Source organism: Rhinopithecus roxellana, chromosome 15, assembly GCF_007565055.1.
Source record: "Rhinopithecus roxellana isolate Shanxi Qingling chromosome 15, ASM756505v1, whole genome shotgun sequence".
Taxonomy (NCBI): Eukaryota; Metazoa; Chordata; class Mammalia; order Primates; family Cercopithecidae; genus Rhinopithecus; species Rhinopithecus roxellana.
In genome coordinates this window covers 118,192,688-118,211,529 of record NC_044563.1, presented here as the reverse complement: position 1 = coordinate 118,211,529, position 18,842 = coordinate 118,192,688, and the positions used below count along the sequence as shown (strand labels likewise).

The 18,842-nt window shown below is 36.4% G+C and overlaps 1 protein-coding gene across 2 annotated transcripts in view; it reads right to left on the bottom strand.

The window, feature by feature from the left end:
* CEP126 (centrosomal protein 126) overlaps positions 1-18,842 on the bottom strand; it is an 80,486-nt gene that overhangs the window by 27,418 nt on the left and 34,226 nt on the right. Inside the window, exons 5-8 of one of the 2 annotated variants that reach the window (XM_030919024.1) lie at positions 16,020-16,703; positions 14,597-14,795; positions 9,075-11,220; positions 215-327 (exon numbers count right to left, since the gene is read on the bottom strand). In XM_030919024.1, coding sequence (XP_030774884.1) covers positions 215-327; positions 9,075-11,220; positions 14,597-14,704 — 2,367 coding nt within the window. In that variant the 5' untranslated portion in view covers positions 14,705-14,795; positions 16,020-16,703. The remainder of the gene's footprint in view (positions 1-214; positions 328-9,074; positions 11,221-14,596; positions 14,796-16,019; positions 16,704-18,842) is intronic. The other variant, XM_010363504.2, reaches the window with a different exon arrangement.

The following is an 18,842-nucleotide window of genomic DNA, read 5'->3' as shown; positions in this document are numbered from 1 at the left end:
GTAACTGATTATACAGGCTAACTAGAATACAGCAAGTAGGTATAGTGGAATAATTTCCTAGCATAAAGATTCACTGCTTCACAAATGGCTTTGGCTATAATTATATTTATGTTATGGCATACAGTTTACAGCAAGAGCATAGTTCTTTAAGAACCTGTGTTTTCCAAGCAATTTTTTAATATTGAATAGAGATTTTGATTAATATTGTACTTACATTAATTTGCTCACTGTCCTTCTGTCCTACAGATCCAGGGTTTTGTCTTTTCTGCTCTAAAATATTTCTTCGCTTAGTTTCAACAATTCGTTTTCTTCTCATAACAGTAGACCCTTGAACAAATGCCAGCACAATGTCAAAAATTATGTAAGTTGAGTAGCCAATATATATCCACTGCAAATTTTCAAGTTACTTTCAAACATCAAGAAAACTCTGTAAGTTTAATTTATTCAGTTGGCATAGTTTATTGAGCTCCTCTTATATGTTCTATACAGGGCACAGTTAAAATGTTGAATTCAACAAAATCCTTGCTTCTGAGGGGTTTACTGGAAAACCACCCTTGGGTACTATGCTCACTTCCTAGGTGACAAAATAATCTGTACACCAAAACTTAGTGACATGCAATTTACCTATATAACAAACGTGCACATGTATACCTGAACCTAAAAGTTAAAAAACAGAAACAACAACAAAAAAAAATAAATAAAGGAGGGGGGAGGATAAATAACCTGCCCAAGGCCGTAGAGCCAGTAAGGGGCAAAGCTGGGATTCAGCTCCAATTAGTTGGGTTCTAAAATCTAAACTTCTAGCTCCTACACATATGCTAGTAATTTTCATTCTGATTTGACTGTGTCTCACAGAAACAAATATATTTTGCATTGTGACCTTGGATACATACATAGTTTTATAAAATATGTTTATCCTCACAACATATGATACATTCTGGTAGTTTCCATTCTAGAATATTCTAATTCTAAAATTAGACTTCATCAAAAAAATACTGGTTACCAGTCATTGATTTCACAATTGACGAACAAGTCATGTCCCACAGTTTAAAAAGCACTATATTATGCTTATTTCCACCTGTATCGATATGCTAAATGCTACATACGCAAAATATTATAGTTTCCACTGAGATTATTTCGGCAGCAATATAGTTTCTATGTTGTTTTCTATTCTTGGAATTTTCTTCCTCTAAATCTTGAGAAGTCCTCATCTTTATCTAAAAAGCTTTAAACACCTTGCATAAAAATTCCCTTGTTCACGTAACTGCTGTGTCAAGGTTTTATCTCATCCCTCAGTCTACTCATCAATCTTCTGAAGTCACTTTTGTACTTTCTTGATTGAATTATTTATGTTTGTGCTTTATTGTTCTTTGTAGTTTTGTGGATTGTAAATTATTGATCGCAGTTAAAGACACAGTATATGCCTGAAACAGTTCATGTATTTTTCTGTTCATATACATGTGTTTAAATATTATCTAACAATACAATAGCTGAGAATCTTGCCATTTTTGCAAAAATAATGTAGCTTGCACTGGTATCTCTGGCCAAATTCCTAGTTTCATATGAAAATTCTAGATATGATAGTTTCACCACCACAACTCAAAATAAAGCAACTGATCTTCAATAAAGCATTATATTTTTTAAAATCTGTAGTATTCTTCATTGTAAACACAAAAAAAATACTGGAGACAATCTCAGAATTATAGTTTTGGAAAAAATCTTCGAAGTTAACTAGTTCAACCTGTAACCTATGGATCTAAATTACTCACAGGTGGACATTCAACTGCTGCTTGAATGGAATAGTGATGGGGAGCCACTACCTCATGGGGGCATCCTCTTCCTTCGCTGGATAGCTCAAATCCTTCCTTACGCTGAGCTGAAAACCTCTCTGCAATTTTTACCCTTTCATTTCAGTTCTGTTTACTCCTTCTTCTTTGTAATAAGCCTTCAAATATTTGTACATCGCTATCATGTCTCTTAGGCTTGTGTTTCCTTAACTGACTTTTAGACTGAATCTCTCCTCTCATAGCCCTGGGTAATCTAGTTTGTTTATAATTCCTTAAAATATATATTATAAAATGACATAGAGTACAGCAGTACTTCTAAAGATCTGCTTGTTACTGCCTAAAATTATTACCCATCACCTAGGTATTAAGCCCTGGATGCATTAGCTATTTATCCTGATGCTCTCCCCTCCCCACTCCAAGACTCTAGTGTGTGTTGTTCCCCTCCCTGTGCCCACGTGTTCTCATTGTTCAGTTCCCATTTATAAGTGAGAACATGTGGTGTTTGATTTTCTGTTCTGTGTTAGTTTGCTGAGGATAATGGCTTCCAGCTTCATCTATATTCTTGCAAAGGACATGATCTTGTTCCTTTTTATGGCTGCATAGCATTCCATGGTGTATATGTATCACATAATTAGAAACCATTTTATACTGTATGACTGAAAAACATTAAAAAGTTTATCAGACTTTTAGTGAAGATGGAGTAAAGGTAACTTTCATATATTACTCTGGAAAACAATTTGGATTACCTAGTAAAGTTGAAAATACACATACCATATGGTTCAGCAACGTGTGCATCACTAGATGTACAAAGCTGTTCTTGAAAGAATTATTCATAAAAGGAAGAAACTAGAAGCAACACAAATGTCCAGTGCCAGGAGAATGAAAACATTGTTTGAACATTCATATAATTGAATGTGATTGTAGCAATGAATATGAAGTACAGCCCACTAATCAATCTAAAAAACAAAGTTGATTGCAATACATTCATATGTGGCAAAATTACCAAGAAAATCATGGAATAATTAACATGAATTTCTTTTTTTTTTTTGAGATGGAGTCTCACTCTGTCGCCCAGGCTGCAGTGCAACAGCACAATCTCGGCTCACTGCAACCTCCACTTCCTAGGTTCAGGTGATTTTCCTGCCTTAGCCTCCGGAGTAGCTGGGACTAAAGGTGCGTGCCAGCACATCCAGCTAATTTTTGTATTTTTAGTAGAGACAGGGTTTCACCATGTTGGCCAGGCTGGTCTTGAACTCCTGACCTTGTGATTCGCCCGCCTCGGCCTCCCAAAGTGTTGGGATTACAGGTGTGAGCCACCGTGCCCGGCTTAACATGAAATTCTTCATGGTGTTCACGTCTGTAACAGAGGAAGGGGATGCAATTGGGAAGAAGCATATAGGGCTTCGTAGGTATTGGGATTTTTCTTTTCTTTCTTATTTTATTTTTTTTGGAGACTGAGTCTCGCTCTGTTGCCCAGGCTGGAGTGCACTGGCATGTTCTTGACACACTGCAAACTCCGCCTTGGGATTGAAGTGATTCTCCTGCCTCAGGCTCCTGAGTAGCTGGGATTACAGGCGCCCACCACCACGCACAGCTAATTTTTATATTTTTGGTAGAGACGGGGTTTCACCATGTTGGCCAGGCTGGTCTCAAACTCCTGGGCTCAAGTGATCCACCTGCTTTGGCAACCCAAAGTGCTGGGATTACAGGTGTGAGCCACGGCACCTGGCCACTATTGGTGATTTTCTATTTCTAAAAGTGAGCATGGGTACAGGGTTCTCTTATTATTAGTCTTAACTTGTTCTTATATGCCACATACATTCTTTTCTATGTCAGATATATTTCACAATTAAAACTTTAAAAAGTATGCCAGGCACCATGGCTCACAACTGCAACCCCAGCTACTTGGGAGGCTGAAGCAGGAGGAATTCTTCAGCTCAGGAATTCAAGATCAGCCAGGGCAATGCAGTGAGTCCCCACCTTAAAAAAAAAATAAAGGCAACCCCCCCCCCCAAAACCGTAAACAGTAAACTGAATGCAAATAAATGTATGACTTTATAGCTATTTCTGCTAAACTGAACTTTACTGGTTTTGATTTGCTAGTTCAGTTAGCCAGGATGATTCTGAAGCTTGCTTCCAGCCTCGATTTCATCAGTAACTTCCTTTGATACTCTGCACCATCCACAAATTGTATAGATTAATGTACTATTTTTTTCATGTATATTACTGAAAAATTTGTTGTTATTAAGAGTTTAAAAAAAACAAAGTGAAGCTGGGCACGGTGGCTCACACCTATAATCCCAGTACTTGGGAGGCCTAGGGAGGCAGAGCACCTGAGCCTGAGCTCAGGAGTTTGAGACCAGCCTGGGCAACATGGTGAGACTTCATCTCTACCAAAAATACAAAAAATTAGCCAGGCGTGGCGGTGCGTGCCTGTGGTCTCAGCTACTGAGAAGGCTGAGGTGGGAGGATCACTTGACCTTGGGAGGCAGAGGTTGCACCAAGATCATGCCATTGCACTCCAGCCCAGGTGACAGTGAGATCCCTGTCTCAGAAAAAAATAAACAAAGTAGCTCAATATTTAAGAACATAGATTCATAATGCCTTAATTTTGAGTATGCCACTTACACTAGCTATGCAATTTATACAGTCAGTTATCCTCTATGTGACCCAGTTTCCTCAGCTATAAAATGGGTGTAAGAATATTACTTACCTCACAGATTTATTGGGAGGATTAACTTTGTTTCAATATTTAAAGTGCTTAGTAATTGGAACATAATAAATGTTACCTAATTTTTGCCTAGGATATTTCCTCATCTATAAAATGTGACAGTTTAAAGGAAATTGTCACATTGGTCCTTTCTAGTAATCAAATTTTTGATTCTGTGAAGATATTCTTAATAATTATTGGAAAAGAAAAAAGTATTCTTTTTGAAATCAGATTTAAATAATGTGTCAACATCATTTGGCTTTCAAAAAAATGGAAGTAGAATCTATGTATAGAAAAGTGCACAAATTGAAAATAAACAGATTATATACCCAAACCTAGATTTCACAGCCACTCATGTCAAGAAACTGAATATTACTAGCACCAAAAATGCTCCCCTCATTACCTGTTTCCATATACTCCCCTGCCATTTTACCTGTTCTTGAGATAAATGGAGCAGAATATGCATTTTTATTGTGCAATATGGTTCTTTTGCACAATATTATGGTGTAAGGTATACCCACACTGCTGTTTTTCAGCAATAGCTCATTTATATTAGAGTATTTCATTAAATGAATAATGGAATTTAACTCTATTTATATATTATACTATTGAAGAACATTTTGAGTTCTTTATATCTTCTGGATATAAGCCCTTTGTCAGTAACATGCATTACAAATATTCTCCCACTCTGTGGTTTTCCTTTTCAATCTGTTAATGGTTTTTTGGATGAAAATAGTCTCTCATTTTAAGAAAAATGAGCAGTGAAAGTGATGAGGAAAGAGAAGTGGGGAAATTAGATGTTTGGGGAGGATGTTTGAAATAATTATTTCAAAGGAAGGACAGTGAATTTACGAGAGAAACAGTAGGTACTCAGTAATGTTGATCATCAGAAAATGTTGATCATAAATCTACAGTATAGCCAATATGCCTGGCACATTGGTATGAATTTTCTCTGCTACTTAGAAGGAGGCAGAGAAAAAGTAAATAATTTTTTCCCCTGGGTGGGGGAGGGTTGTTTGATTCCTGTGACAAAAAAGACCAAGAGGCAAAGAGCTTAGGATATTGGTAAAAGAACTAATGAAATGATGAACCTGGCCAGGCACAGTGGCTCATGCCTATAATCCTAGCACTTTGGGAGACCGAGTGGGAAGATAGCTTGAGCCCAGGAGTTCAAGACCAGCCTGGGTATCATAGGGAGACCCTGTCTCTATATAAAAAAATTAGTTGGGCATGGAGGTGTGTACCTGTAGTGCCTGAAAGGTTGAGGTGGGAGCATTGCTTGAGCTCAGGAGTCCCAGGCTGCACTAAGCCATGATCATGCCACTGTGCCCTAGCCTGGGGAACAAAGTGAGACCCCCATCTCAAAAAAAGAAAAAAAAAGAAAGAAAGAAAAGAAAAAGAAATGGACCATTAAATTTAAGCTGGGTAAAGAGTAGAAAATAAAGAGCTGATGAATTGGAAAGAAAGAGATGATGAATTGGAATAAGAAAGTAGAGAAAATATTGGACTGAAGAAGCCCAGTAGGGTAGAAGAATGGGAGGAGTAAGAGTAGGGAAAAGAGAGCAGAATGTGCTTAAGTAGAGGAGTGAGTGAGTTTGCTTACTATCTGGGTAATAGGATCCATACCCCAAACCTCAGCATCATGCAATATCCCCATGTAACAAACATGCACATGTATCCTCTGTATCTAAAATAAAAGCTGAACTAAAAAAAAAGACGTAGAGAAGTTATGAATGTTGACGAGGTCCAGAATATAGCAAAGGGAATGGGTATTTGAGGCAGAATTGTATAGAAAGTTATTAGAGATGAAAAAGGAGTGAGGAAGATCAGGGTGTTTGCTCATCCATATAAAAGTTGAACTATCCAGTATGATGGCAAAGACTTTGTATGGAAATGAAGACTGTGAACCAAATATCAAAGTCATCTTTTAGGGGGGAAATAACTTGAGACATGAGGAGGTGGTATAGTTGAATGGCTTGGATCTAATTGGAAGAGGTTTTCCTAGAGAGTTATGCTAGAGTGTTCTGGAAATGCTAATTGAGAACAAGATGCTCTCTACAACTGTCAACTCTGGATGCATAAGGGTATAAAAATAAAATGAACTGGCAAATAAAAGAGTAGGAAAAGAAATCCCACAAATGCTCACTGAGCTACAATCCAGCATTAACAAAGAGTTCACTTGAAGCATTTTATATTTAAACAGTTTTGGAAAAAAAGCTTAAATGACTGAACATACAAAATATTCAGTATTGTTAATATTGTTATATTTTCAAAGTTATATTTTCACTGTATTAATATGTATAGATATTTACAACAGTATGAATATTTAAGAACATTTAAGAATGCTAAAATTCATTATATTTTCCAATGTCCCTTATACGAAGGTCCCAGAGAGAAGTACCTCCTTTGATTAAATGTTGGTAAAATATTGGTTTCTCCAGATAAAATGTATCCCATTCCTTTATCAGAGAATCAGATAATTTTAATATGCTACCCTTTTGTACATAAGCTATTGGGAAACTGTAAGTTTCCTAATATTTTTCCTAATTAGCAGAGTGTGATATATGATATTTGCTTAATAACTATATTTACTATATGGTTTTAGTACAAAAAGCATAGGACTTGGAACCACAGAGATCTGGATCAAAATACCAATTCTGCTATTTACTAGCTCTTGACCTTGGATAATTCTGCTTACTTCTTTGAAAAACAGTGTCTTAAAAATATTTATTTCTCAGTATTATTAGAAGGTTTAAATCAGATAATAAGTATAAAACAGTACTGTGACTGGTACAAGGTAGAAACTCAAAAAGGGTAACCATCATTATTTATTTTAGAATATTTAATCTGTATGATACCTTCATTTTTTGAAGTGTTGTGAAAACTAAAGTTACATTTTGAAATGACTGGATAAAAAAATCATAATTTTAGTGACAGAAACAATTTTTTAAAATCTAGATTTTTGTAGAAAAGTAATGAAGATTCTTAGATTATAGTGTCTGCATTTAGCTTCCCTTCTGCTAACGTGGCTTGTATCCATTCAATTCAAGTAGAGCCTGGGTGATTACTAAGTGCCAGACACTTGTTAGGATCTGGGGATACTGTGATGAATTACACAAATGTCCCTGGTCCTTAAAAACTCATGGTTTAATTGAAGATGACTTTGAATATTAAATTTTAAACTATCATTATATATCAATATTTATTCATACCTTTGGAAAAACAAGAGTTGTTTTTCTGATTGCCTCCAGACTCCAGTCCTGTTTCTCAATAGGCAACTGTTTCCTATTGGCAGGAAAATGTATTGCTTTCTAGTTTATTCCCTCATAGGAGGAAAGAAGTTTTATGAGAGTCAACCAGCTAGTAAGGGCAATGGCATTCTATAGAGAATTAATTTTCAAAAATATTTCAAGGCAACGATATCATTTTTTTGCTCTCATGGCAGATAAAAGCGGAGCTACCACACTTTGGGAAAGGGAATGGGAGAATCAGGTATATCTAATTAATATTAGTTTATAGCAACTCAATTTAACAAACATTTTAAAGAAAAATGAATATAAATTACATGTATTCACTTGTTTATAATAATTTAAACAATATTTTTCACTGTGCTTTCTTTGATGGAAAATTTGACTACAATAGTAATGACAGAATAATATGGGACAAGAATTAGATCCTATTCCTTGTCCTTCCTCTTAAACTAACAGGAAAAGTCATGGAAAAAAATGGAGGCTGGCAAAAGTTTCTAATTTCAGTTGAGCACAGGTTGGGTCATTCTCTTAAAAACTTCAGCTACTAATGTCACAGTGTTTTGTTTTTTTTTTGAGATGGAGTCTGGCTGTGTCACCCAGGCTGCAGTGCAGTGGTGCACAATCTCGGCTCACTGCAACCTCCGCCTCCTGGGCTCTAGGTTCAAATGATTCTCCTGCCTCCTCCCATGCAACTGGGATTATAGGCACGCACCACCATGCCCAGCTAATTTTTGTATTTTTGTAGAGACAGGGTTTCGCCAGGTTGGCCAGGCTGGTCTCGAACTTCCACTCTCAAGTAAATCTGCGCACCTTGGCCTCCCAAAGTGCTGGGATTACAGACATGAGCCACCGTGCCTGGCCAAAAATCACAATATTACAGGAGGTAAGTTACTTCTTTTTTTTTTTTTTTAGAGACAGAGTCTTGCTCTGTCATCAGGCTGGAGTGCAAGTGATGCGATATTGGCTCACTGCAACCTCTGCCTCCCAGGTTCAAGCAATTCTCCTTCCTTTGCCTCCCAAGTAGCTGGGACTATAGGCATGTGCCACCATGCCGGGCTAACTTTTGTATTAGTAGAGATGGGATTTTGCTATGTTGGCCAGGCTGGTCTTGAACTCCTGGCCTTAAGTAATCCACCCACCTGGGCCTCCCAAAGTGCTGGGATTACAGGTGTAAGCCACTGTGCTCGGCCTGGAGGTAAGTTATTTCTATACAGCTATTGTTTAATATTAATATTTATGTAGTATGTATGTCCATACATAAATAGGAACAATTTCCTTAACAGAGGTGTACATTTTATCTATAAAAAGCCATAAATTTATTCTTACCTGTAGCCCTCTTATTTTGATGCAGGACATTATGCCCTGTTTTCCACAAGGGAACTGATTCTTCTTTAGCAGTCCTTAGAGTCACAGATGGATAACTTTCTTCACAAACAGGACTTCTTTGGGTGCAATATAATGTCCCATCTTGCTGGGCAACTGCTTGAGTGCCATTTGAATGATTTATTTTTGCAAAAGTTTGGCACTCTGAAGAACAATATGATGGCAGTGATGGTATCACAGTGACTAGATCAGAACAAGCATTTGAGAGTGGAGAACTACTTTCCTGATTCCACTGATTCAAATTGTGTTCTGTTGGAAGCTCATGTTTTGAATTAAAACAGTTATGTGTAATAATGTTTTGAGGATTTTCAGGAGTTACTGATGGACACTGAGACACTTGTATATTTTTACCACTTCTAATATTTGATGTACATTGAGGAGGAGGAGGACGAGGTATAATTAATTTTCCCTGAGCTTGTGTAAATATGTTGACTTTGCTTGCAGATTGTGGTTCAATGACAGTGCCTTTTCTGTTTGTACATATAAAGCCTGATTGGACTTTTGCAGATCCCGGTTTTCTAATTATTTTTGCTCCACCTCTTTGTGGCTTACCCTGCTTAGTTTTAGAATCATCATGTACAGGGATTTTACTTTCCTCTTTTTTTGAGGCTGGCCAGGCATGTTTAGCAAAGTTATAACCTGAAGGTATAAAACAGTTCAAAGGCATATGGTCTGCTCCAGATCCTCCTAAAGTCGTAACGTTTTCAGAGATAGAATCCTCCCTGGATTTCTTTCTAGCAGAATTTACAGCATAAGCAGAAACACTAATTATGTTGCTTCCAGCACCACTTTGAATGTGGAATTTTTGAGAATGCTCTTGAGTTATTCCTGTTTTATTCTTCAGTGAATGACTGTCTTCAGCATTGTTTTCTATACTGCTAGTTTCATCAAACCACCTCAGCTTTTTCATAGTCTTTGGAATTTCTGCACCTTTTTCCCTTTCCTTTGTTAATTCAATACTATCTTTGATAGCTGCTGCTTTTTGATTTCCAAACTTAAAGCTCTGATTTATAATTAATGCCTTAAGATAACCATGTTCATATTTAGATTCTTTCTTTAAAATACTTTTAAGAAACCTCACACCATTTCTCTCATGGATGTTGTATTTCATTTTCTTGTGCTGGCCAACAAAGTCATAATTAGAAGTTACATTAGACAAGGATGATGTTTCAGCTAATTTTTGTTTTTCATCTTTTGAATCCGGATTGTGAGGTATATAGGCATCTTGAAAACTGTCTGAAAATAAAGGCAACTCTCCCTTATTGCAGTTAAAATATTTTGTCTTTTCTTCTTCACCATCTTTCAATTCATCTGACTTATCAGAACACTGCACTGCAACAATTTCTTTTATGTGTATACTGTTCTTTGCTGAAGGTCTAGCTGACTGTTTATTAGATGGCAAAACTAAAGGCGTTGCCACTGGTACACATGAAGTAGGAACTGAAGTAGTTCCATTTTCTTGATTTAATTCAGAATATTTCTCTTGGTCTGGAAACGTAGCCACTTCCTGGGTTGGAAAATCTGAAGTGCTTTGGGATTTGCTAAATTTAAATGTTGGGCTCTCAGTAACTAACGGCCTCTCTCTTTTGAATGCTCCAGAAGTGGAGTCAGTTGTCCTCATAGTGCTAGTTTCAGAAGTCTTTTCACATTTTTTATCTAGTACAAATATGGGTGGGCTAGATACAAAGGGTACTGAATTATTAGCAGTATTTGTGGCTCTTTCCACTGTTCCATTCAAAGAAGATGGATTTTGTTCTTTACTATTAAAATATTCCCACGAAGGTAGAACATTAGATTTACTTAAAATATCTGAGAAAGGTGTGACATTCTGAGTATTTGAAGCATCTACATTTGTAAGCCAATTATTTATATGTTGAGTTTTAGAGAATGCCAGTTTATCTTCATCAAAGCAGCTGAGTTTAGTTGATTGCATATTTGCTGGTTTGAGGGAAATGGTATTCCGCTGGATGGATGTGGAATGCTCCTTATTAAGTGTTAAATATATTTCTTCATGCTCTGTAGGCTCAAGACTGTCTATACTTGAGAGGGTTTCAGAATTGGTTATCTGATTAACTTCATCACAAAATTTCTGGAAAAAAAAGAACACTGTTTTATAGCTTATAAACTTTTAAATGCCAAGATTAATGATTCAACATACCATTGTTACTGAGCCCAAATCTCCTTGCATATAGAGTAATATGACTATAAACATCATGGGTATATAAATAATTCTTATCGCTGCAGCAATCCTCAAGGTAAAAAATAGGGAGGTAACAAAGACTTACAGTATAGTATGCTTGCTTTGATTTCAACTCCTAAAGTAATACCTGCTTATTCTAGCCACAGTTATAACTTAGAAAATATTTTTGTTATTGCTATTCCATTTAGAGTATGAAGTTTCTTGAAGGCTTAGTAATAGCAAGTGAGATTCTGAAAAATAATTATTTACAAATTGTTTTTTTCCCTAAAACATTCACTGGACTTGAATGAGGCTCCTAAAAGCTCTGCGATCCTAATGTGAGCCTCCTGTTAGTAGGGGCTACATCTTTTTACAAAACTTAATTTTGTGGATTGTAGTAAGGCTTTTAACTCTGGCTACATGTTAAAATCACATAAAGAACTGTGTCAAATATCTATACCTGGGTCCTGCTGATTTAACACTTGGATGGGGTCCATATATTGGTATTATTTAAATTCCCCAGGTAATTTTCATATGGGTTTAGACTCAAAAACTATTGACTTTAATGACTCCTTTTGGAGGTTTAGCATAGCAGTAATTTCCATAAATTCCATAGACATTTTCATCACTATTTCACTGAAATTTACATGAAATTTATCAGTCTTTAATAAAATTTCAAAATTACTTCAACATATGGTAAATGTTTAAAAATATTTCTATTTTCTCACACATATCTAGAATGCATTAATCTATATCACATATACAGAAATAAATTTTAAGAAGACATTAAATTGTATATCTAGTCAAAATGCTGAATGGAAAGAAAATTGATATCCCTTAAGATTCATCGTACATTTTAGATTTATCTAAAATATGAAAATTTTAAAAATTTACATACTATGGTATCAGACAAAATTATATTCTTTTTTTAGCCCAGTAAGTAAACTAAGAACTAAAGTAAACAAATTACAGAATAAAAATATTTTAATTTACATAGTTAGTTCTTATTGATTTAGTATTATGGAATAAGTTTTAAAAATTATTCATGAGAGTTTTATAGTTTTAGCATTTAGTCCCTATTTATCACATCCTTTGGCATACTTCTTAAAGTGATAGTCACTCAACCAAACAGCGAACAAAACAAAGCACAGCTACTTCAATGCCTTTCTTGGAACTAAGTTGTTTTAACTGATAATGATGATGAAATCAGGCCTGGAAGGCATCCTTTGAGGTTACATCTAAAGAGACACAGAATTTGCATTAGAAGATCCTTCTAGATATAAGTATGACATCCATGGCTCTAAGATTTCCGTTTGCTTAGGTCTGTAATTGCTTCATCTCCCAAATCACCTCAAAAGAAGTTTGGCAATTTCTGATTTCATAAACAATACTCTTTTTTTTTTCAGAATTTTTTCCACCATTAAATAATGAAACATTATGATCAACTTCAAGTTTTGCTTATAAGTTACATGAGCAGTCAATATTATCTTTATTGCCCTGCATGTAACATATGTTTTTTCCCTCTGGCTTTAATCTGATTTTTACGTGCCTTTCTGTGGTATGTGTATGTGCATACACTTATCTTTCTTGGAGTTTGTTGAGCTTCTTGAGTCTGTGGATTTACAATTTTCATCAAATTTGAAACATTTCCAGTGATGGTTTCTTTAAACATTTCCATTCCCACTTTGTAAAATTTTATTTAAATTTTAATTTTAATTAAATGTGTTGATGGCTTTATATGGACTCACAGATCACTAACAATCTGTTCATTTTTTTCCAGCCTTTTTCTCCTAAAGCTTCAGCTTGGATAATTTCTATTGCTATGTTTTCAAGTCCACTAATCTTTTGTTCTGCAATCACTGCAATGTTAAGCCCATCCAGTCAATTTTTCATTTCTGACAGTATGTTTTTCAGATCTAGAAGGTCTGTTTATTTCTTTCTTAAACTGTTTTTCTTATGTACATTTTTACTTTAATTCCTTGAAAATATTTATAAAAATATGTTAAAATTCCTTGCTGGTTAATTCCATCATCTCTGTTATTTCTGTCTGATTATACTGACTACTCTTCTCCTGGTTATGGGTCATATTTTCCTGATTCTTCATATGTCTAGTAAGTTTTGATTGAATGCTGACATTGTGAGCATCATGTTATTGAATATTTAGATTTCATAGTCTTCTTTAAGAAAGTGTTGGCCAGGCATGGTGGTTCACACCTGTAATCCCAGCACTTTGGGAGGCCGAGGCGGTCGGATCATGGGTTCCAGAGATTGAGACCATCCTGGCCAACGTGGTGAAACCCCGTCTCTACTAAAAGTACAAAAATTAGCCAGGCATGGTGGCAGGCACCTGTAGTCCCAGCTACTCAGGAGGCTGAGGCAGGAGAATTGCTTGAACCCAGGAGGCGGAGGTTGCAGTGAGCTGAGATTGTACCACTGCACTCCAGCCTGGTGACAGAGTGAGACTCCATCCCCCCTCCCCCCAAAAAAGAAAAGAAAAATAGAAAAAGGTGTTAAGTTTTTTTGTTTAATAGGTAGCTTGGGTTACTAGTGGATCTTTTTAAGGCTTATTCAGGCAATATACCTACATAGAAAGCCTAGGTGGTCATAAGGCTTACGTCATTTTTTTCCCCTTTTGAAGATCACATCTTGCACTGCCTCTGGCTCATGTCTAAAAGCCGTTGTTTTATATATTTTATTCATAATCATAGTTGTTTATGGTAGGAAGGCACATCACGATAGCTGCCAGGAATCTTCTGTTTTGCCTTCTTAGCCTTGCCACTGTTGATTAATCGTTGGATGAATCAGGTCAATGTTGTGAATTTAATCTTGATATTGGTTTATTAAAAATCTCATAAATGTGTATAATTATTAATGAAAAATAAAGTACATGGATGGACATGTAGGAAAATCAGCCGATATCTCTGTATTCAGTTGTGGAAAAAATAACAAAGTATATGCCCTTCTAGGGATAGATTAAAAACATCATTTCTAGTGAATTCTGCCATATTTCCATTAAGAAACTAAAATCTACATCTTTATAATTTTCTGGTTCCTTTTTATAATACAATCTCTAACAATAATACATTACATTGTACTTTTAAAGGTAAGGAAAAAACTAAAAAATTATTTCTATAGTTTCTATGATGAATTTGTGCTGATTCATCCACACTCTCTTTCAAGGCTACTCTTAGCTAGTAAGATATTTCTTCAGTGGAGAACACTGCAAAAGTGGAGCAAAATTAGTACAAGGAATTAAAATATTAACAACATTTTTATAGTTTCATACTTGCAAATTGCTTAGATGCTGATCTTCTAGGCGTTTCTGAGTTTCCTCCAGTTTAAGCTGGAACACATTTTTGCTAGTAGCCAAGGTTGCCCTCATGTTTTCATTCATTTCTTTATCATAATTGATTCTGGATAAAAGTTGTTTCTGATGTTTGTGATCATTTTTTGATACTGCTGAAGGCAAGGCAGAATCTATAGCTCTGTGAACCAGACATAGAAAGCGCTTAGTACATTTAAATAAAGTTAACTTCTTTCTATATGTATATATATGACACATTTGTGTAATATGTGTGTGTTTGTCCAGGTAACCACATATAAGGATATTGGAGAAATATATAGACATGTTAGAATGAGAATTTAAGGCAATCAATAGTAGAATAAAAATAGTTATGAGACTAAAGTGCCAGTAAAGAACTCCACCTTCATATAGGAATGCCTAGTAATTCATGGCTTTATTTATTATAACCTATCCCTCTATCATCTGGGATAAGGGTAGAAGTAATTCCTGTGTAGAGTTAGTCCTCAGGTCTTTAAGAGCATTCCTATATGGATAATAATACACTGCATTACCCTTCTTTCTGAGTTGATGTCATGGCTGGTAGGTTAGGAAAAAACTGTAACCCTAATAGTGTTGGTTGAAGATTCAAGCAGATAGAAAATATAAAAATTGCTTGTCGGGGTTGGCAGGAATTTCCTCCCTATTTAACTAGCTTTGGGAACTTGGATCTTCCTCAATGGAGGCCAAGTACTCACTTATTTTCAGTTATTTCAGGAATACAAATAGGAATATAAGTATGGTTTTTATGCCACAGAAGTGTACCCTTAATATAGAGCCTACCTTTACTATGCTAAAGGGTCATTCAAACATTTTCAGTGCATGACATCATTTTCTATTAGAATTTTGTATCTTCTGCAAACCTATAGCATGTTACATTTCAGTACACATATAAAGTGAAAGCAAAGAACTAAAGAAGATTTTTGGGGGAGGATAGGATGGGGATGAGACTATCATATAGCTGAATGCTGCTGCACTGAGGCTGGCAGTATGAATCCCAAGAGCATTTATTCCTAATTCAATTAAATTATTCTCACTTTAATGAGAATAAAAATGTTTTGGAAGGTGACGATGGTCACATGTGATATATACCTATTACCTATCTCCAATATCCATATATATCTTTATTTGGACAGACTGGAGTAGTCAAGGTCAAAGATTACTAGATTCTTAACTATCCCTTTGTGATCACACATTTAATCAGGGAGAGCAAGAAGGTATTTAATACAAGTTCCTGAACATTGAGAGTATGTTTCTGTCTCTTCCTTTTACACTTTCCTATTCTTACATAATCCTTCCCCTTCAGTCGCCCTTCCCAAACAAAATATTGCTATATCTACAAAATATCTAATAAACTCAATTTATTTACCTTTAAAGTTGTCGTCTGTCAACTTTTTCTTCTCTATTCCTTTCTTCTCTACTTCACTTTCTTCTCTTCTCTTCTCTACTTTCTTCCCCCAGTGAGGAGGATTGAAGGGGTGGATAGGAATAAAAGGAGATGGGGAGGTAGAAACAGAAGGAGAGTGAAGAATAGGGGGAAAGGAAGAGGAAATCATAAAGGAAGAAGAAACAGTAGAAATTGGAGAGAGAAAAGCTAAATAAGTTGGAGGCAAACTTGGAGAGGAAGATGAACGCAAAGGAGAGGAAAAAACAGGGATAGATGAAGGAGGTAAGGATGGAGAAGTAGAAGAGGAAGTCGAAGAAGAGGAAAGAATAGATGAGGAGGAAGAAAACGGTATACAGGCTGAAGAAAAGGATGTGGAAGTAGAAGGAGATGAAGGCAAAGAAGAAGATGGAGAATGACAGGGAGATGCAAGGGAGAGAACTGAGGCTGGCAGATGATCTGCAAAGGCCTTGGGCTGATTTGACAATGCTGTGGCTTGTGGAACAGATTGCTGGACTGACTGAAAAGGATCCAAGCTAGCAGGATGTGCAGGCAACGGAGTGACATAAGAAAGAGTGGGGACTGGTGGATGAGGGGAGTGACTGGATAAACAGGAAGGCTTCAAAACAGGGAGAGGTTCCAAAGGGGTTGGGGAAACAACCAGTTGAGCTGGAAGGGAACGACGAACAAGGGCAGGCATTAGAGTGGCTGTGGTGGAACGCTGTGCTGGAAGGAAATGTTTGGGTCTGAAAGTTTTGTAAAATAACTTGTTCTGTGAGTCAGGGTCAGGAATGATTGGAGACCTTTGGGGTGGGTGGGGTAGACGGCCAGGTGGGCAAGAAGGAATTGGTGCTGGTAGATGAGGGAAGCTGCTAGAAATGCTGGAAGTAGCTGGGGTTGGAGGACGAGGACGATATTTAATTGGGTAAGACAGTAATGGGACTGGTGCAAAGGTCTTTGGAAGAGTAGAGGGTACAGATGGATGGACAGGCAGTATATGGGGCTGGTGGGTAGGAGAAACAGTTGGGTAGCTAGGAAGAATTTGGAAGCAGTGGGACCGCAATGGGACCCGCGGAGGAGACAGTTGATCAGGTAAGTAGGGGTCAGGTGTGGAGACAGCTGGACAGGCAGGAATGGATCTGCACAGGTGGAAAAGCATTTGGACAGGCAAGTAGAGAGACAGCCTTATTAAGATTTTTTTTTTTTTGGTTTATTGGGCTGCCTCTAGGCTTTTGACTCATGTGTTGCTTTTTTTGTCCATAGGGTCCATGCATCATCTTCCTTTGATCAACCAGTGTCCTCTCACATGGACTGAAAAATGTACATAGCTTGTTCAGGTTCGCCATTTCTTATTTCTGGCTCTGAGAGTATTTTCACTTCTCAGAAGCCTTTTACTCATACAGATACAGGAATATGGGCTACACAATCTGGTGTAAAGCATGAGTTCAAAGGGAAAATAGAGGTCAATAGATAACTGCTCAACTCTGGCCAGATTTCTCAGTGTAGCACGTAGTTCAGGATCAACTGCCACACCACAAATACATGGATATTGGAGATAGATATCTAGCAGTATCATTTTATTGAAGTTTAACCATTTAATAAAGGAGACAATATATCCCCCTTTTACCTTACACCTTCCAGAATGGTCAAGCACATTAGTTTTATGATATGGATTTGGTGGTGATAGAAGACTAATTACTTCTTATATTTTTAACTTTACTCCCTTATTAATATTCCTATGTCTCACTATTTGCTGAAGCAGCTTCTATGTTCATGAGAACCTATTCTCTGATTTATCTTGGGGCTTAAGCACTAAATGCCCTGAATTTTGTCATACTTTTTTTTCTCTTTTACATGATCACATCGCCCACATCTTGTTTTTATCTACCACTAACATTTTCCACATTAGAATAATCTTACTGATATACTTCTGCTTCTTTGTAAGCGCCTTATTTCATGGCATTACTTTATTTCTTAACACATTTATGTTTACGTTCCACTGAAAATGTATTTTTAATATGATAGTAGTTTATCAATGATTTCAGCTTAATCAAATTTCCAATAAATAAAAATATGCCCACTAACCTAACACCTGATTCTTAATATTCCAATATCTCATATTTGTATAGAATTTCATAGTTTACAAAGCACTTTCATATACATTACTTAAGACTATTGGGTATCTGTGGAGCGAAGTCTAACTTTTTAATAAGTAAATCATAGTATTCTCACTATACATTGTATATACTTGTTGTTTTCCAAATACATAGAATTTATGTGATATATATATAAACATGCACACATAGATAGATATCATGAAGTCAAAGTCAAAATAGTATATTAAAATAACACGAAAACTAACTAGGTATTCTAATGCACAATGAAGATCATTTCTCGTAAAACAAAGACGATGTGTGTTATTTAATGATCCTAGCATAGACTTGCTGTAATCATATCTACATGTTTGCTACAGGGAAAACAAAGTTGTTCTGACAGTTTAACTCTTCTAAGACTTCAAGCAATTGCACACTGTTGAACAAGAAAAATGCCTATGCTCTTCTTCATTCTACATGAGTTTTTCAAAACTGAAAATATCTGGCCTGGCGCGGTGGCTCAGGCCTGTATTCCCAGCACTTTGGGAGGCTGAGGCGGGTGGATCACCAGGTCAAGAAATCGAGACCCTCCTGGCCAAAATGGTAAAACACAATCTCTACTAAAAATACAAAACTTAGCTGGGTATGGTGGTACGTGCCTGTAATCCCAGCTACTTGCTTGAACCCGGGAGGCAGAGGTTGCAGTGAGCTGAGA